The sequence below is a fragment of the Prionailurus bengalensis genome, chromosome B2 (assembly GCF_016509475.1).
Source record: "Prionailurus bengalensis isolate Pbe53 chromosome B2, Fcat_Pben_1.1_paternal_pri, whole genome shotgun sequence".
In the NCBI taxonomy this organism is placed as follows: Eukaryota; Metazoa; Chordata; class Mammalia; order Carnivora; family Felidae; genus Prionailurus; species Prionailurus bengalensis.
The window spans coordinates 20,599,307-20,620,170 of NC_057349.1; the positions used below are offsets into that span (position 1 = coordinate 20,599,307).

The 20,864-nt window shown below is 40.8% G+C and overlaps 2 protein-coding genes across 4 annotated transcripts in view; both read left to right on the forward strand.

Moving 5' to 3' along the window:
* EEF1E1 (eukaryotic translation elongation factor 1 epsilon 1) overlaps positions 1-20,864 on the forward strand; it is a 42,019-nt gene that overhangs the window by 17,892 nt on the left and 3,263 nt on the right. Inside the window, exons 4-5 of one of the 3 annotated variants that reach the window (XM_043590857.1) lie at positions 2,274-2,418; positions 3,849-3,957. In XM_043590857.1, coding sequence (XP_043446792.1) covers positions 2,274-2,402 — 129 coding nt within the window. In that variant the 3' untranslated portion in view covers positions 2,403-2,418; positions 3,849-3,957. Of the gene's footprint in view, positions 1-2,273; positions 2,419-3,848; positions 4,126-16,811; positions 16,983-20,864 lie in introns of those variants that run through there. The other 2 variants (XM_043590855.1, XM_043590854.1) reach the window with 2 other exon arrangements.
* The window catches only part of BLOC1S5 (biogenesis of lysosomal organelles complex 1 subunit 5), a 45,217-nt gene continuing 41,345 nt past the window's right edge, over positions 16,993-20,864 (forward strand). Inside the window, exon 1 of the mRNA XM_043590853.1 lies at positions 16,993-17,143. Coding sequence (XP_043446788.1) covers positions 17,029-17,143 — 115 coding nt within the window. The 5' untranslated portion in view covers positions 16,993-17,028. The remainder of the gene's footprint in view (positions 17,144-20,864) is intronic.

Here is a 20,864-nt window from a genome sequence, read left to right on the forward strand (position 1 = left end):
AGGAAAGAAAGGAAAAGTAAAAGAAATTGCTGTGGTGCTGTCCAGGAACACTAACCATAAAGATTGTCCCAGGGGTTGCATGGTGCCAGTCGGAAAGATAGCAAACCAGCCTTACAGCCCGATCTGGAATGGGTCACTTAAAGTGTTTCTCATGTGTCTTCATGGGAAATTAGTGTCTAAGAATATTATCTGTTTGGCTTTGAAGTTCAGGCTAGGTATAGAGAGCCAATATAAATAAAAAGGAATGATTAGGTAGAAAGAGTCAAGCATCGTCACTGTAGACACAGTGGCATGTGGGCCAGTGAGAAGCAGGAAATGGTGACTGGAAAGTTGCATTGTGTTTCCTGTTGCTAGAAAGGAAAAGAAGCCGACTAGAAAGGGATGCTGTAAAACCAGTGTTGTAAGTGAAGTGGCCTAGGGGGTCCCATCTAAAAAGTTCTAAAAACCTGTAAGGTTACTTGGGGGGTGGGGTGGGATCTGTTTTGTGTTTGTTTATGGTGAGTTCAGAAATAGAATGTCTACCAAAAATGTAGAAGAGAGCTAACAAATCGATCAGTCCTAATTTTCTCAGCCTCAGGGGACAAACTCTACAGTTTAAAAGGAGGGTAAGTGGTAGCCTGAGCCTTTTGGAAAAGCTCTTGTGTATTTCTGTCACTTGAGGTTTTTTGTTTTTTGAGAGAACGAGAGAACGTGCACTTGCGGGCAAGGGGCAGAGGGAGAGAATCTTAAGCAGGCTCCATGCCCAACGTGGAGCTGGATGCGGGGCTCGATCCCACAACCCTGGGATCATGATCTGAGCCGGAATCAAGAATCAGACGCGTAACCGATTGAGCCACCAAGGTACCCCACTGGCACAATTTTCTGAGGGAAAATGAACCGATTCACATTCTCTGAAATAGATCCATCTTGTTGGAATAGATTGGAAATGTTAGAAGAAAGTTTAGAAGCTCTTGGAATAGAAATTATTTCATACCATCTGGTGATAATCTCTATACTGGAGACCCTAAATGTGAAAGTTTTAAGTTGGAGAATATTGGTTTTGCTGTGTGTTATATTTTATTGTTATTACTTTAACTAATAGTCTGAGGAGCAGCATTAGCCAGTCCTCCATGATAGCAAATGCTGTTCTGAAATGTAAATAGTAAACAGACATTGCCCTTTTGACTTATGTTTGGAATCTGATTGAATAACTTGAACGTAGATCATAGATCAAACAAGCACTTTATTGTTTGGAAATGCTTTCTTCTCAGTGTGTTTTAATTCATCCTTAAAAATAACATCTCACACAGTGGCTGAGTGGAGACTTTTAAATGGAAGTTTTGAAAAGAGTAAATTGTAAGGAAGCGGTCAGATTTGAATCATATATTGCAGCAGCTAACACAAAATCGAGTTGGAGTGGAACTTGTTCTGTTTGCTTTAACTATTGGTAAAGAGGTTTGCTGAAGTTGATTTTGAGTTTACATACGTATGTATGTGTGAATGAATGAATGAATGAATGAATGAAGAAAATTCACCCCCCCATCTCCTGTTAGACTTGCAATTATGTTTAGTAGTGGTTGAGCTTTTTCAAAACCTTATATTTGGGGGGCACTTGGGTGGCTCAGTCAGTTGAGCATTGGACTCTTGACTTTGGCTCAGGTCATCATGATCTCGAGCCCCACTTCAGGCTCTGCACTGACACCACAGAGCCTGCTTGGGATTCTCTCTTCCTCTCTCTCTGCCCCTCCCTTGCTCACGTGCTCTCTTTCTCAAAATAAATAAGTAAACATTTAAAAACTATATAAAAATAAAGTCTATGTAAAAATTTTTCTTTTAAATCTTACATTTTCTTTTGAAGTCACTGGTGAAGTTCACATATGGAAAGCATTTAGAAAGAACAAAACATTAGCTCTTTACAAAATGTTTTTTACCTTTTGAAACATAAACTGATAATTCAGTTTATTCAGCAATGTTTATTTCCCTCCTGTTTATAGACCAGACAGTTAGGAATAAGATAATTCTTCACATGTGAAGCCATGAATTCTCTTGTAATAAAAAGTACCTTATATATATAGATGTGTATATATATATATGCACACACATATATATACATGTATATGTTTATATATACATGCCATAGACTAATGATATTGTAAGTGAAACAGTTATAGTAACAGATTTCTGATAACTAGATTCAACCTTACACTGCCTTAAACAAGATGAATATGTTTTCATCATTTATGTAGCAACTTATATGTACGGACTTAAACCTGAAACTTAAATTTTTTATGTAGCAGAGGCAGAAAATTCTCACTGCTGATAATCTAAGTAAACTGAGCCAACAGAGATGGACTTTTGAAACTACCCAAGACAATGTTAAAAGATCAGATATTGATACAGTTGTATCCTCATGTCGACGGTAAAAAGGAAGGCAGGATGATTTGTATCGGTTTTGCTTTTTTAATTGCCTTCTAATAAATATAAAGTGGAAATAATGAGTTCATTTAAACATCTGAGAGAATATTATGTGACTGCCTTTTAATTTTATCAACATTATTTTATATTCTGCAATAAATTTTGCATACTAGAGTGATTTGTCCTCAGTTTTGTTGACCCAGGCAGAATATTTGCCTGTAGACACAAGTATATGCGAACTTCTAAACAGCCCCAGGACAGCTCTCTCACTAAAAGTGCCTTCCAGTAAGCAGACCTCTAATGGATTTGAACCACAGGAGGCTTTTTCCCTTGTGTAAAATGTTCTAGTCAGTTTTACAGACACTTGTAATATCTGAATAAATGTGGGTTCAACAACAGCAAAAGGAGCCACACTATCGTAAACATGGGCCATGGCTGTTAGTTACTGGCCCACTGGCTCTCTCTTTACCTGACAACTCTCCTTGATTCTAGTTTAAGATTTGGCTTAGAGAAAAGTCGTTGAGTCACCTACTTTGGAATTTGAGCCCAGTGAAATGATAGGACCGACTGTTTTTATTACGTCTTTTTCTAAGGAGATCTTGGGCATTCTTGTAGCTTGACAGGAAATTGTGTGACCTGCTGCACTCAATGGAGATAGAGTTCAGCTTTGTGACAAACTTAATTGAGAAGGTCTGTTCATCTGAGGCACATGCCACTGGAAATAGCCCTTCCTTGTATTAAGCAATAATCACTTGAAATTAAGTGGGTCATTGTCTTCCTGAGTACAGTTCTTCCCCAGAGTTAATGAAAAGGAAGTGATAGTCTCTCTCCATCTGTCTCTCTCCCCCTCTGTGTGTGTGTGTGTGTGTGTGTGTGTGTGTGTGTGTGTGTGTGTGTGTATATATGGCATATATATGTATGTATATATATATATATATATATATATATATATATATATATACACACACACCAGCCATCTATTAATGTGCGTGTATATACACACATGTATTAGAGTTTACATAGTATTCTCTTGTTAAGCATGTTAGATCCTAATAAACCTTTCTTTTAGATTTGCTAAAAAAAAAAAAAATATTGTGGAAAGAACCAAGGTCTTACCTTTTGGGAGCTATTCTCTAACTTTCTCCTATCTTCCTTTCCAGTAAAGTAAAAAAACAAACTCTTTCGGCCTCCAGATGCTGGGTTAATGTAAACTTTTCATTTGTTGAAAATTTGAGACTTCCTTAGAATGCATATCTGGTGTTGAACTGAACATAAAAGCATTAAACAAATGGCTCTTCTAAGTGGCTGAAATTATTTAATCCTATCCAAATATATTGGCTTTTGAGAACTGGGGTTGTTTTTTTTTTCCCCCAGTTTTTATCTTTTAGTCAAATGATATTGATAATTGTTCTTATGTAATGTCTGTGTTGTGTGTGTTTTTAATCTCTATTTAGGTTGACCTGACAGTTCAAGAAAAGGAAAAATATCTTAATGTGTCTCGCTGGTTTTGTCACATTCAGCATTACCCAGGGATCAGGCAACATCTGTCCACTGTTGTCTTCATCAAGAACAGACTATATACTAATTCCCACTAGAAGCTATCCATGACATACAGAAGCGTGGTCACAAACATTTTAAATGGAAAGTATATTCCGGACCAGAGGACTAACGTAAATTGATACGCAGTCATTCTTTGTTTGCTGAGGTTGATAGAATAAACTTATATCCGAATGTTTTCTGTCTTCTTTAGTTGAAATTTTGCAGCTTTTATATGTAAAAATTCAACTGTCAAAACTTTGAGTTGAGATCAAGTTGTAAATTACTTTGTTTTTATAGATGAAACTTATTTTAGTATATAAACTTGCAAATCAGTGGCTTAATCTTAAGAGAAAAAGTAGTCCTTTCAGTGGCTGACATATTTGACTATTTATTGACCTCTCCCTCATATTTTAAAATTCATTTTCCGCTTATGGATATTTACAGTAATTTGTTTACTAAAAACTGTAATAAATTGTGCCAAGGATACAGAAAGGGAAGACAGATGGATTTGTTTTCAAATATTTATGTGAGCCAGTAAATGCGGTTGAAAAAATCTTTTTTGTTTGTTTCTTTCTTTCCTGTAGCCAGTATTCATTGAGGTGAAACTAACTGCTGAACTGCCCTGGAGGGAGCTGGAATAAGATACATTCATTGGAGTTAATGGTTCTTTTGTTGTCGTTGGGCTTATTGGAACAGGCAGTGGCTAAAGACAAGAGGGGAAATTCTTGCTATCCCACCAATTTTAGGCTTGACAACTACTAGGTTTTTCTGAACTAAGAGCCAACTCAGGCTGCTGTTGAAGCGCTGTAAAGAACAAAGAGGCACATTATTAACAGATCTATACATTTTATAACTTACTTGCTGGGTAAATAATCAATTATTGAGATCTAAAGAACTTATATTTCTAAATAATAAGAATAATAGAGCCTTTGAGCACTTACTGTTTAATACTGTTATTTTGGTGCTGATGCTGAGTCTAAGCGGTATATAGTTCAAAGGTCAAGTGAAAAAAGAGATTTGGGAAATATATAGCCCTTTGGTTGAGTTCTTTTATCACTTACTAGCTTTATGACCCAAAGCAAATCAGTTAACCATATTTCCTTATCTATAAAAATAAAGATCACTCTCGCTTACAAGGATTAAATGAGGTAATATATGTGGAAAAGCCTAACATAGAGCTCATGTCTATCAGTAAAATGTTCTCTTTTTGTTTGTAAGACCCCCCCCACCCCCCGCGCCTCCATTTTTGTCCTTTATGTTACTAAGTCAGATTTAAGAGGCCAACTGTGGTGAGTGCTTTGTAAAATAGGACAGTTTTTATAGGATTAAATCTCAAAGTGTATTGCCCTTAGGAACATTTTTAATTTTATAATACAGCCTTTAAATTAGAAACTATAAACTTGTATTTGCACACTGAGACTAGAGGGCTCAAGTCAATCTTGGGAGTGCGTATGTGTGCCATAGAGGCAGACCCAGTCTGTGACATTTCGTTCAAACCACCACCCCAGCTGGGTCTGCCACAAGTATTCCGTGTCATGTTTTACTGCTGCAAATTCCTCCTTCCCCCCGCCCCCCCAACACTTCTCTCTTCTGCCCCTGGAACTGCTGGGGGAAGTAAGCAGGACAGACAGGATAGCTGAGAGATGGCTACCCAGCTTTCCCATTCCAGGCATTTCCCTCGTTCCCTTCAGGGTTAGGTCGGTTGTAAGGAAGCGGCAGGAGGGACCCCTGTCTACCTCTTTGCCGAATGCCCCCTCCTCCCACATCTACCTCGTGAGTCCTTGGTACCCTTACGTCTGTTAGTCAGTTCTTTATGTAGGTGCATGGCATTGCTTCCACGGGTGTTATCTGGTGCTGCTAGGTACCAGGACTTCCCGTCACTAACTTGGATCTTAGAGGATGAGAGAATGGCAGAAATGTAAGAGACCTGGCTCCAGTAAGCAAAGGTCAGATGATGTTCTCAGCATCTAAAATAGAAACAATTCATTCCCGTGTAGAAATATTGCAGTGCCTCCTAGGTCATTTCTGTCAGGTACTTCTCTGCCAGAAATGCCCGTCCCATCTCACCTGATACTCTCTTCAGTATTCAACTATGTCTCGTCCTCCTGAAAGTCAGGTCTATCCTGACTGACCCCCCTCCCCCTCCCCCTGCTTCTGGCAGTTGACATTCTGGTACCATTAGGATTCTGTCTCTCTTCTGCCAGACTGTTAATTCCTTGAGAGCAGAGACTTCCCTTACACATCCATCCCTCAAAATAATGACTGGCACACAACAACAGACGCTAAGCGTATGTTTGTTGAAAGACTATAGTATTATTTTAAGTCCATTTTGTACTGACCAAGAAAAGTCTAAGGGTGAGTTGCAGTTAGGTACAGCTGTAAGTAGCAGAAAAACCAAGTAACGTCATGAAAGTGGTTTGTTTCCTCTCATGTGAAAGAATGCACACAGTCCACAGTTGGTATCAGGCAGGCAGCTGCCATCTTTCTGCTTCTCGGTACTCAACAGGTAGTTTCCTTTCTCTCAATTTACAGTCCAAGATGGCTACCAGAGCCCCAGACATCAGGGTCCATGATCAAGAACCAGAGAAGGGGGAAGAAAGGAAGGGCAAAAAGACCGTCTTCTCCCAACTGAATCAACTGAAGGACCTTCCCTGGAAGCTTTATTCAGCACTATCTGTTTACATGTCTGGCCATCTGAGCTGGGAAAAGGGCCGGAAACCTAGTTCTCTGTCCCACACATTGTCATCCAGAATAAAATTGGTGCTCTGACAAGAAGAAGGGGTGAAAAAGGATACTGGGCAGACAGCTAGTATCTGTCACAGGAAGTAGTGTTTAAATGGGGAAATGCCTTCTGAGTGCCAAAGTGTAAAAGAAATTTTATTAGTAAATTGTTGACATTCCCTGGATCATCAATTTGCAAACAATTAGAATACAGTAAGTACTTTTCACTGACCACAATTTCCATGGTTCAGAAGCTATTTCAGAATTCTACAATACTCAAGAGTTACCAGGAGGGTCTATTAATGTACTTTTAATAACAATAATAGCTAACACTTTTTGAGCATTTAGTATGTAGCAGGCAGACTTCTAAGTGCTTTAAGTGAATTCACTCCTTTAATGATTATTCTCTTTTTTGCAATTAATGAAACTGAGGCACAGATTTGTCAAGGAACTTACCCAGGATCACACAATCAATATCAACGAGCTGGGGTTCAGACAAAAGTTTGGCTCAAACTTAACCTGTAAACTACTTTACCCGTGGACCAGTAAGTTTCTGCTTAAATCAACTTGAGAAATCAGTTTTTACCAACCTTAGGGGGAAAAGCTGCCCTCCTAAGCATTGGATAAAATAAATGAGTAACTTCAAGAATAAATGAGGTAGTTACACATTCTGAATATGCTTAAACTCATAGATATGTACACTTCAGGTGGGTAAAATGAGTAAACTTTGTAATATGTGAGTTATAGCTCAGTGAAGGTTTTTTTTGTTTGTTTACTCTAAGGCTGGAATCATAGGGGGAGCCTGGGTGGTTCAGTTGGTTAAACGTCTGACTCTTGATTTTTGGCTCAGGTCATGATCTCATGGTTCTTGAGTTCAAGCCCCACATCAGGCTCTGTGCTGACAGTGCAGAACCTGATTGGTATTCCCTGTCTCCCTCTCTCTCTCAAAAATAAATACATAAACTTAAAAAAAAAAAAAAAGAATGGAATTACGTATCAGCCTCACCATATAAGACCCTGAATAAGTCACTGAACATGAAATTCCTCTTATGAAATAGAGATGAAAATTTCTGATCTCATTGTTTAATTTGCAATGAGAATGTATAAAAAGTACATTGTATAGTGCCTAGCACACAGAACGGGATCAGTACAATCTATGGGAAATTGTAAAATCATAACCTACAATTTTATAAAGTGAAATCCTTAATCTAATTCTTAAGTCTTTTCCCTTCTGCTGTCCCTGGGACACCTGTGCAACATGAGTCCATCTGAGAGAAGACAGTTGGGCAGAGCATCTTATGATTTTGGAAAACATGAATTTGTCGTATTACTTACCAACTTAAAAATCTCTGGTGGTCCTTACATCTTTCAAGCTGTTCCAAAAAGGGACCATACTATTCATTTTGTTTTGTTTTGCTTTCTAAAAGATCAGTGAGACTCCTCTAAAAGAAAGTGGGGCAATCTTTGTGCATGTTATTTCTTCTGAAGAGTGTATGCCCCTTTCCAACCATTTTCTTTGATTCGCAGAAGCCTGCATCACTGATCATTCGATAATCCCTCGAATATTTATCTAGCACCTACTATGTATCAGAAACTGCTAGTTCCTGAGGATGACAGTGACATTAGTGCTTACATTTACAATCTAATGGTCTATGACCAAATTTCTGAAACAGCATGTAAAGTTTCTTTGGGAGGCTGCCATCACTCAACATTGTTGGAAAGTAAATAAAAACAATCAGGTACCATTTACTGAATGTCTACTATGTTGCAGACTCTTTACTAGACACTACACATTCAAATTATCTCATATTAAGTTAGGTTGGGGCATAGGCCAATCCACATGCTAACCAACACCTCACTTAAACTGTCATTGGAATGAGCAGGAATTGTACAATTTCAGAGTCAGAGGACATAGTCTGCCACCATAGTCTGTTACAGGGGTTAATTTGACTGCCCTGAGTGGACAGATGGCCCTGTCTCCATATTCCACATGCAACTTTCAAGAACAGATAAAAAATTTCAAATAGGGAAAGGTCATTCTTCAGTCAAGAATCCATGGATTTTTCATTCATTAAAAATGAACACTGGTTTTAAAACACACAGATATAGTAGGACTGGAGGCAATTTCTAAAGGTCATCTGACTTTAGGCACAGTTATATCCAAAGCTTCCAGATGTCATGAAATATTTTGTGCAGTTCTGTGGTTGTAAATCTCAAGTAGCTGCTGTCTCAGTATGGTAGGAAAATGTAACAGAGCTTCAAGAATGACCTAATCACCTATCCATACCTGACTTTCTGGTTGAAACTCCACCCCCTCCTCATCCAAATTCAGAAATAAGATTATTGCACTTAACAGAGGTTCTTAACAGATATGTGGACATTCTCATTTTTACTCCTTGTTAAATGGACGTCCTCCATTGGCTCCACCCAACTAAATATGAAGCCATAGTTAACTGCAGTCAGTGAGAAGCTCATAAGGTCTTCTGCAAGGATGAAAGCAGGAAGGTAGGAACAGAATGAACAGGAAGATCACCTCCTGCCAGTGCATCATATGAGAGCCCTGCTAAAAGTCCTTCCAGAAAAGCCTGAAGATATGTTGATAAAAATTTAAGCAGACCTATCATTGGGAAAGAATAGAACTCTATTATAATCAGGTACAGGTGCATCCCACTGTAAGATCGAACATGCAACTATTTGACAAGTAGTCAAATTAGAATTATTGTGAAGTATAGCTTTTTCATTTATATATTTTTTTCATTTAACTTCATTCCTTTAAAAAAAAAAAAGTCATGTTACCTGAACTTTGATATTAATCTAGCTTTGGCAGAGATGTGGTGGTTTAATGGATTAGAGCATTTAGCTTTTTACCCCAGAGAGCAATATTTCTTCTTTCTCTCCATAATTAGATAATCTGCCCCTACCCATTACCAGGGCACTAAATTTCAAGTTCTCCATACACCTGAGCAGGCTGCTACATATCTGGCCATCTTAATTTTAGTCTTGATTTATTGAAGCTGAATTACATTTCTAACTTCCTGGAGCTCTGGGTGAATTTTATTGCAAAAGCAATGGGGAGAAAGTTACCATCATATATCTCTCTTGCTGGGCAGAGCTTTTAGGTACACAAGGGGCTCTGTATCCCACTGCTCCATGTCTTATATGCTGAATTTATAACACTTTGAAGCCCAGCTCTAGGGTTACATACAGGCATATCAGAGATGAGATGGGGAATTTGATTTTGCAATAATGATTACTTGTTGCTGAAGCCCACATTCCTGCAGGCTCTGCCTTTATTCCCAATACTAGTGGTGAATAAAACCAATTCCAACTGCTACCTAATCTAGCAAAACTCATCTTTCACTTACGAGAGAGGCCAAAAGAAGGTAGACAGGAAGTCAGGAGCATTTGAGATGTTGGCTAGTTTTACCATTACGTCTCAAGGATTTCTGATTCCATTATCGTGATTCCTTTAGGAATATTTTAATCTTTTAAACTTTCATTTCTTTGTGGGGAGAATGAAAGCTTTGCATCTTTTCCGGCCTGGTGAGTTAATGTGATGGTTCATTCGTACTGTCTCTTCCACTTCAAAGAGACTGGGTCCCTAGGGCTAGCCAATTGTATTATGGATCCTGCAGATTTGGCTTGCCATTCCTGCTGAGTGTCATCTGCCCTCAGTCTTGCAGTGGGTAATTTTTGTCCTCCCTAACATCATCTGCTTGAGAAATTCGTGCCTGGCAGGCCTGTCTATCCAAGTTAAGCTTGAAATACAGTAGCCACACAACTAATTTGACAAGGCATAGCTCTAAACAATAAAGCCACAGGCTTGCTTTGACCAAGACCACAAACTTCCAGCCATCTGATTACCAAGTCCCAAGTTTCTTTGGTGCGGTCCATGAACTAGTCTGTTCATGTCATATAGGCTGTCCTTCCTCTGCTGCCTCATTTTTCCAGACCTTCTACAACACACACACCCTTATCTTAAAGTCAGTTAAGAGATTTTTAACCCTCTGGTTGGCCTCATCCACTTGGCAGTTTCTAACTGTTTTCAGCATTTGACTTGAGCCCTGTCACTTGGATAAAAGAATCTAAGAGTTGACTATCCTTGTCAGAAGTTTGGGGAATGCGCGATAGACATTGCACTAAAGCAGTGGTTCTCAGACTTTAGCGTGTGTGGTAAATCACCTAGGACTTCTATACAAGTTTCTGGGTCCCAATCTGTGTTTGCATGGTTCAAGAGGTCTGTTGTGGTTGGCCCTACCCCGAGGACCCCGGTACGACACTTGTCCAAAGATTGGGTGACAGTAGGCATAGAGCAGCCTGGTCACTCAACGATGGGTGCTTTTGTCCTTTGGCGTGGCTGAGTCGAATTTTCTGAAGGTGTGGCCAGCATGGTGATAGAGCACTCTACGTTCTGATCCATTGGCCCTATCACAGGAGCACGTCCCTCTCGTGGTGGCTCTGCAGTAAAGCACCACATGCACTCCAAGCCATGTATCTACACCAGAAGCATCCGTAGGGGCAACAAGCAAGATTCAGTACAGGACTATGGAGTGGCTGTCCCCCGGAAGACGGTGGATATCAAAGCACAGCATGCTGCTTCCACCAAATGGCCTCTCAAGCCTGCTGTGCCAGGTGCATTCCCAAAACTTCATGAGATGCAGTAATATTTACCATCTTACGTCAAAAGACCCTCTAATCTTTCCTTCTCCTTTGCTTTTATTCGTTTCTTCCATTTTTAATTGTTTTCATCCTCCTCAAAAATAGGTTAGACAGAAGAGGATAAACAGTGATGTCAACAGAGAATGTTCCAGAGGAAAATCTTGTGAAATAGATATGATAAAAAGCAAAATAGATTTAGGAAGTCCCCCCCACCCCCCAGCGATGCCTCTAAGGATGGGCTTATACCAAGGAATGAATTTCAGTGTTGTTCTTAATATGTATATAATTAAGTGCTCATTTTATTTCTATTTTCTAATTTTCATAAGATTCAATATGGATTTAGCAAATACTACCCCGAAGTCAGAAGTTTACTCCTATTAAATTAACATTATTTCCATGATTTAGATATCTTAACTCTCATAAAGCACAATAACTGGAAAAATCCCTTTGTATTTATATGGTCTGAAACTGTCTGATATTGAGCCTCTGGAAAATGATCTTGGATCATGTAAATATGAAGGTGATAATACCTGCTCTTAAAAACACAGAAGTACTTAATGTATGATTCCATGCATATAATATTTTTTAAAAAGACAGAATTTTAGAAATGGAGGATATATTATAGGTTGCCAGGGATTGGGATGGGGACAGAGAGGAAGTTGGTTGTGGTTACAAAAAGGCATCATGGGCTATCCTTATGGCTTTGAAACTGTTCACTATCTTGACTGTGATAAAATTATATAGAGCCAGAGGCGCCTGAGTGGTTCAGTTGGTTAGGCATCCGACTTCAGCTCAGGTCATGATCTCACAGTTTGTGGGTTCGAGCCCTCATCGGGCTCTGTGCTGACAGCTCAGAGCCTGGAGCCTGCTTCAGATTCTCTCTCTCTCTCTCTCTCTCTCTCTCTCTCTCTCTCTCTCTCTCTTTCAAAAAGAAATAAAAACAGTTTTAAAAAATTTTCAAAATTGTATAAAGCCAAATACACGCACACTCTCTCTGTCTCTCTCTCTCTGTCTCTGTCTCTCTCCCTCTGTCTCTCTGCCTCTCTCTCTCTCTCTCTCTCTCTCTCTCTCTCTCTCTCTCACACACACACACACACACACACACACACACCATGAATATAAGAAAATGGGAAACCTGAAAGATTGGTGAATTGAATCAATGTCAATATCCTGTTTGTGATATTAACATTTGCAAACCATTACCATTGAAGGAAAACTAGGTGAAGTGTACAAGGAATCTCTCTGTATTATTTCTTACAACTGTGTGAGAATCCATAATTATCTCAAAGTTTCATTTAAGAATACAGAAAAATCTCATCAAGCCAGACAGCAAGAGGTAATACCAGACCTTTGGCAGGATGACATAGGATCCAAGCAGCCCTAATCCTAGCTGAAGTTTCCCGATGCAACAACACTGCTAATGTGACTCTTCTCTGACTCCTTGCTATGAATCTAACCATCCCAGAGAACAACATAACTCAGTAGCATGTAGAGCAATACAATCAAACAGCTGGAACATGTATCTACAGATTATAAGAAACAGAATTGCAGAAAAGTAATTGTACAGTATTTTAATATTGTTCCCTCTGGTAGATTGTACCCTCACTGAGAGAAGGAAAAGGCTGAACGGTCTTGCTCACCGCTATATCTCAGCTCCTAGCACTTCACTTGGTACATAGAAAGTGCTCACTACATGCTTGTTAAATGTGTTGGAATGAAGTTTACAGTCCATCTGCCCTTTTAGAGGTCAAATGGCTTCTAAGAGAAGCCCTTCCCCACTCTCTACTCACCCATGTAAATGCATGCAGAGAGACCAAGGTTGTTTCTACCACACGCAAACTGGGCAGTCATTTAACCTCTCTGTCCCTCAGCCTCCTCATCTGTAAGATGGTAATAATAACAGCAGTATCTGCTTCAAAAGACTGACATGAGAGTTAAATGAATTAATATGTGTAGAGCACTTACAACATTATCTGGCAAACCATGGTTGCCACGTAGGTGTCTGTTCAATTGCAACACAATTCTGACACTGATTACCAGAGTTAGCTTAGACCCCACAGGTAAAGGACACCATCCTGTACAAGACTGCCCTTCAGACACCAGGCACAAGCTCCAGGTTCCCAAGCTACCCATGTTAGCTGTCTACAAATTTTGGAGGTGCCCACTCTATCCCCTCAGGTGCAGTAATTCACTAGAATGGTCCTTGGAACTCAGGAAAGTACTGTACTTAGGATTGTAGTTCTGTTGTAAGGGATACAAATCAGGACTAGCCAAAGGAATACATGCATAAGGTGAGACCTGGGAGGGTCCCAACAGGAAGCTTCTATATCCTCCGTATACCCCACCCTCTAGGCACATCAGGGGGAGATTGACAAGTAGGAAGCTCACCAGGGCTTGTACAGGTTTTATTTGGGTTTCATTACTTAGACATGGATGCTTGAATCATTGGCCACATGATTGAACCCCCTTGCCAGGACCCACCCCCCTCCCCCCAGAGGTCAGACTGATATTACATGGCTCAGAGCCCCAACCCTCTAATCACACAGTGGTCTTTGAGCTCCCATCCTGAAACCATCTAAGGGCCTTTGAGAGTCACCTTGCTAGCATAAACTCAGGCCACCATGAATAACAAAGTTAATATCTAAAGTGAGATATTCCAAAGATTTAGAGGTTATCTCCAAGGAACCAGTAACAGAGATCAGCCAAATCCTTTACTATACACCATAAATAAAGTTTACTGAGTTGAATAGGTGGAGGGGTAAGGAAGGGAGCGTTCAAAGGGAAGAAGCAGAAATATTCCCGGCACAGCCATGGCACAGTAGAAAGACCCCCTAGCTGACTGGGCTTTGCTGTATTGTAATGCACCAGCCTGGTCATCTAAAGACTCTGTCCATGGTTCCGCTCTTTGGTAGCTGTGATGTCATCCTGTGGGAGTACCCGGATCATTGTAAGCCATCTTAAATCCTGTCGATGAGAGGGAGGGCATAATTGAAACACACAATTTAATGGATTTATTTATTTATTTACTGTTTCTCAAAATTGTATTATTTCTCACAGAATTCATTATTTCTCACAATACAGATCAGGCAGATTTCTGGCTTCATGTGGTGGTATCAGTTTCACTGCAGATGGTGTAACTGCATTCAAAAGGCTGATGGTCGGGATGAAGGAACCATGAATGGCTCCCTCATATTTCTGCGGCCTGGTGCTGACTGCTTGGTGCCTTAGTTCTCACTCACACAGCCTTTCTTTACATGTGCTGTCTCAGTTCTCAGGGCAGGAGACCCTGGACTTGCTGACAAGAGAGCAAAAGTAGAAACCACCACGTGTCTCAAGGTCCCAACCGGCACAGCATTTTTTTTCCCACCATGTTCTATTCGTCAAAGCAAGTCAAAGAGCCAATCCAGATTCAAGGGGATAGGAAACAAACTCCAGGTCTTGAGGGGAAGAGAGAAGCATGTTGCATGTGTACACAGGGAGGGAAGGAATCACTGCAGTCATCTTTGGAGGCTCTCTACCGTATCCTCTGAACCTCAGTTTACTCATCAAAATGGGTATTTTAATAGCCAACTCAACTAGATTCATGAAAAGATTAAGAGACATGGGGAAGATGGTCTGTGATAGCATTTTATAAATTGTAAAGTCCTAAAAAAGTACAAGATATTTTAGTGGTGGTGATACAGGTGGATTGTAAGAATGAGAACAGATTATACAAGGCTTTAAAAGGAGATAAGGAGGTTATTGTAATCATAATAACATTTATTGAGCATTTGGTTTGTGCCAGGCATTGTGCTAAGTGCTTTATAGGTATTATCTTTTTTAATCATCACAACCTCATAAATGGATATTTTATTGCCATTTGACAGGGAAGGAACTGCAGGCAAATGGCAGAGCCAGAGCTTCAACCCAATTCGGTCTGGTTCTAAAGTCTTAACTACTGCACCTAGAATTCTTCTATCACTTAAATCATAATCAATCGGCAGTTGGGTAAGGGGAGGTAGGAGCTACCCCAGAACTACTGAAACAGAACTTTTGAATATGGAACCCAGGATCTGCATATGTAACAGCCACATTAATGTAGAAGAAGCATTAACCTTCCATAGTGAGCCTTTTCAGATTTTTCAGTAATTCAAAGACACTAAATGTTTCTTTATTTTCTTGAGAAAGAGAGAAAGAGGGAAATTGGAGGAGGAGCAGAAAGGGAGACAGAATCAGAAGCAGACTCCAGGCTCTGAGCTGTCAGCACAGAGCCCAAAGGGAGGCTCGAACCTGTGAACCACAAGGTCATGACCTGAGCCGAAGTTGCATGCTTAACCAATTGAGCCACCCAGGAGCCCCAGTTATTCAAAGACACAAGAAGACAAGCTATGAGAGGAAATTTGGGTTTGCAGGTAGAGAAGAAAACTTGAGTAAGAAAAGTACCTAGAAGGGGGGAGAATAGTGAAGGGCTTTAAAAATAATTATATTTTCTAGAGGTTGATGCTAAAGCTAGGGAAATGAAAGTGAGACTAGAAACGTTACAAACCAGAGGCAACAACTTGGAATTAACCAGCTGTACATTTCATATATTAATCCATCTATTTTATGTCTCTGCGTTTGGGCTTGTTGTTTCCTCTGCTAGAAAACCACAAGTTCCATCTTCTTCTCACATACCCTGATTGACATTTCTTCATTTCAGGTCTGAGGACAAATAGGTGCCTCCTCTGGGAAGTCTCTCCTGGCCACCTCCCACCCCCCGGGGTGTCCCACATGTGCTGCACCTTCCTCCATGCTATTATTTGTAGGATTTATATTTTAAATGTTGGTTTATGTTTCTTCAGCACTCGACTGCAAGACCCTTGACAATAAGGACTGTACAGAAAGGGGGGGGGGGCTGGGGGACAAGTGAAAACATAGAGATGATTCCTAGAACCACTGGATGAACACAGGAGGTGAAGGAGCCATTGCAAAGCTGCACATTGTCTGCACAAAGACTTGTTGAGGCTGCAAGGTGAACTTTATGGAGTTTAGCAAAGAGCAGCAATTAGATATATGCATCCCCAAAGCTGACACTTCATAACCACAATTCAAAGCAGCCCAGCAAATCTTTCTCTTTCATAATTACATGTATTTTCTCTTAGACCATATAATACCCAACCGGTTGATATTTCACAAACGCAAATGCCAAGAACAAATTTGTTTTTTCTTCACAGCGGCACGGATGAGGCTAAGTGATTAGACTTAGACTCAAGTTACTTAACCTTTAACCCTATTTCTTCATTTGTTATAAAGAAATGATAAAATCGTTTCCCCGAGTTGCTACCATGATCAAACGCGGCAACGCACGTCAAAATGCTTTATAAAATATTGGTGGCAGGTATAACAGAGATAATATACTTCTACTACTACTAATATTGCTATTATTCTGCGGCTGTATCTTCTCTCTTTCAATCTCTCTAATCCAGAATAAATTCCAGCCAGTTTAAGGTGCAATAACAGACGTTCACTCTAATTTTCAGGCAAATTCCAATTCCGCCAGCATCTGCCCTAACCCAGCATGGCGGCATCGGCTTCTTCAAGTTTACAACTCTGGCTACCCAAACGCAACTTGTTGCCCGCTGAGTGGACTCAGCTTCCCCGATGCCCTTTGATGACGCTTCAAGCCTGCGCCCGGAAGGCGGGCAGTTCAGGTCTGCGCAGGCGCAACGCGGAGGCGGGTGGGCGGAGCAGGTCGCGATGAGTGGCGGAGGGACGGAGACGCCTGTGGGTTGTGAGGCCTCCCCGGGCGGCGGCGACAAGAAAAAGGACTCGCTGGGGACCGCGGGCTCTCCAGCGCACCTCATTATCAAGGGTACGGAGTAGTGGGGCTGTCGCTCTGGTGGATCCCGGCGCTGCTCCACCTCCGGGGCGGCGCCCTCTGACCCGGGCCGCTCCCTGGGCCCCCCCGCCCCCGGCTGCAGGGCGGCCTCGCGTTCGTGGGAGGTAGGGGGGGTCGTGGCCGGAGTCCGCTTGGTTCCCCACGCCAGGTGCCTTCCAATAACAACCAGCCAACTCAGCCCCTATTACTACTTCGAAAAACCCGCGGACGTGAGTCTTGAGGCCCGCCCCCTCTCCCCTTTCCCAAGCCCCGGACCTTTGGGCGCAGAACTTCTCTGGACGCCGCTTCTTGACTATGCTGTAACACGTAGATATAGCATCGGGCTTAGGGGTCGAGAAGGGTCTGCTCCCTCAGTCAGGTCGTTTAGGAGTTGGGTGACTTTGGTTCGGCCGCTTTACCTACTCTGCCCCTGTGTGCTCCTGGGTCATGCAAGGAGTAAATTAGATAACATATACGAAAACATCTTAAAACATGAAAGCGCCATATACAGCTACAGATGTCCATTTGGTTTGTCGGCTTTACGCTGGGAGAAGGTTACAACCTGGATTCTCACTGAACTTGAGTAGGTTTGATTCCCAAAGCTCACAACAACCCTGTTTTCCCGTAGCAGGATCTTTGCCGGTTAAATACTGCACTTTCTCATCCTCATCCTTTTTTAACCCTGTGCTGGTCCTGTCTGTCCCAACATCTTGCAGTGTTGAACACCCCCCCCTCCCCCCGTAGGATTCCAGAGCCCTTCAGCACCACCCAGGGAATGACATCCTTCGGTTGCTGCCTATTTTAACCTTGTCTGTCAAGATTGTAGACAGCCCCCAGCACGGCTGGCTGTGGCTATTTGTAGACTTCATGTTGTCTCTTAAGTCTAATTAGGAGTGTTGAGAGTGGTGCGTGGGTGTTAGGGCTAAATTATAAATGTTTATATGTGCAATCTAAGTGAACTGCTACTTAAAAATGTTTTAAATTGCGGTGAAATACATATAAAGTTTATCTGAACCATTTTTAAATGGACAGTGTTGTGCCATTAGTACATCCAAATTGTTGTGCATCCATCACCACCGTCCATCTCCATAACTTTTCATCCTCCCGAACTGAAACTCATTGTAGGGATGAAACACTGACTCCCCATCTGACCCTTCCCTCCAATCCCTAGCAACCACCATTCTACTTTCTGCCTGTGTGTGTGACTGCTTTAGATAATTCATATACATGAAATCTTACAGTATTTGCTCTTTTGTGACTGGCTTATCTCACTTTGAATAATGTCCTCAACGTGTCCTTTATCCACGTTGTAGTCTGTGATGGAATTTCCTTCCCTTTAAAAGCTGAATAATGTTCCATTGTATGTCTATACCACATTTTCTGTATCCATTCATCTGTGGATGGACCCTTGGGTTACTTCCACCTTTTGGTTTTTGTGAATATTGCTGTGAACATAGGTATACAAGTAACTGAGCCCTTGCTTTCAGTTCTTTCGAGTATATGCCCAGAACTGGAATTGCTGGACCAAATGATAATTCTATTTTTAATTTTTTGAGCAATCACCATACTGTCTTCCCTAGCGACTGCACTATTTACAGTCTCACCGGGCACAAGGGTTCCAGTTTCTCCACATCCTCACCAACACTTGTTCTTTTCTGTTCTTTGGTAGTGGCCCTCCTAATGGGTATGAAGTAGTGTCTTGTAGTTTTGATTTTCATTTTCCTAATGATTAGTAATGTTGAGCATCTTTTTATGTGCTTATTGGCCATTTGTATGTGTTCTTTGGAGAAATGTCTGTTGAAGTCCTGTACCCATTTTTTGATCAAGTTTTTGTTGTTGAGGTAGAAATTCTCTGTATAGTCTGGATGTTAACCCCTTTTCTCATGGATGATTTGCATATATTTTCTCCCATTCCATGGGTTGTCTTTTTCATTGTTGATTGTATCCCTTCATACACAGTTTTGTTTTGTTTCTTTCATGTGTTACTTTTTTTAAAAAAAGAAAAAGATTATTCAGGGTAAATTTTTTCAAGTTAATCGAAAAGTGAGTTTTAATTAAAAATATGTCTAGAATTTTCTTGGCTTTTTTATGGAACCATTCACTCTTCATTCTGAAAGTCTATTTTTAGTTCATCCTTACTTGAAGACCATTGGTTCTGAACAGATCATTGTTGAATTTTATTGCGAGAATTAGTGAAAAGGAAATAAATAAATGATTTCACTGCTTATGCTCTGGGTCTGTAAGGGTTTGTGGCCCAAGGGTTTGTGGCCCATGGGTGGGGGTTAGGAGGTAAAAGTGGGAAATAGGAAGGGCTTCCTGAACTTTTTTTTACTGAAGAGTAAAGTGTTAGCAATTAAGAAAAGAGGGCAAGGGTATTTTGGACTTAGTTTGCAACAGCCTGAGCAAAGGTGTGGAGGCCTCAAGCAGCATGGCCATGTTTGGGAAATTACATTTATTGCTACAAAGTGACTCTCAGAGAGGTGGAGTTTGGTGGAAATCAGACAGTAGAAGACTTCTTGCCTTAGATTGGACTTTTTCTTAAATTAGGAAACTAACCAGCAAGTATGAGAATCATGTGGTTAGATTTGTATTTTTTTTTAATTTTTTAAAAATGTTTTATTTATTTTTGAGAGACAGAGTGTGAGTGGGGGAGGGGCAGAGAGAGGGAGAATCAGAAGCAGGCTGCAGGCTTTGAGCTGTCAGCACAGAGCCCAGCATGGGGCTCAAACCCATGAACTGCAAGATCATGACCTGAGCCGAAGTCGGACACTCAATCGACTGAGCCACCCAGGCGCCCCAGATTTGTATTTTAAATAAAGCACTCAGGCAGATAACAGTGGATCCTCATCTTGTAGATTAGGTATTTGTGAATTTGCCTAATTGCTAAAATGAATTTGTAACTTCAAAATCAATGTTGATGATGCTTTCATGGTCATTCCCACATGCACAGAAGGGAGAAAAATTTGAGTTTTTCTACATGCACATTTGTAGTTGAGGCTGAACAAGGCAACCTTTGCTTTTTGTTTTACCTCTCATACCGTAAATGTGTCCTTTTTGCTTTTTATTTAGTATATTTTTCACATTTTTGTGCTTTTGTTGCTGATTTTGCTTTTTCAAGTGATCCCCAATGTGTAGTGCTGAGTTTTCCCTAAGTACATACATATTCTGTTGTGTGCCTTACAGAGAAAACACTGTAGAAGACAAGTTTCTTTCAGGTATGAATTACAGTGCTGTTTGCTGTGAGATAAATGTGAATTAGTCAACAGTCCACAGTAAGGAAGGAGATTCACCAATTTGTGCGTTCGGCCATTCCAGAAAGTGCCAAAGCAACATTCATAGTGTGTGATGAAGTGATGGGAAAGCAGCTAAATTTGTGCATTCTTGAGATGATTGACTGAGCATAGTGGACAGCATTGTCGTAAAGCTGAAAGCCACAGAAATTTATGGTCAGTTGTGTAAGGTCAGGAAAACGTTCAACTCTTCTGTCTAGTGCTAGCCATACTTTCAAAGGTGGTACAGGATGAAAGTGTTCAGCTTGCAGGTAAAGTAGGTTATGCAGGTCAAGGGGCTGTGGGAGAACTTTAAGAATACCTGGTAAGTGTTATACACGGAAAAGGATTCTATTGGAAGAGCAGATGGTAAACACTAAGAGTTGGGGCGCCCAGGTGGCTCATTCGGTTGAGCATCCGACTTCAGCTCAGGTCATGATCTTGAG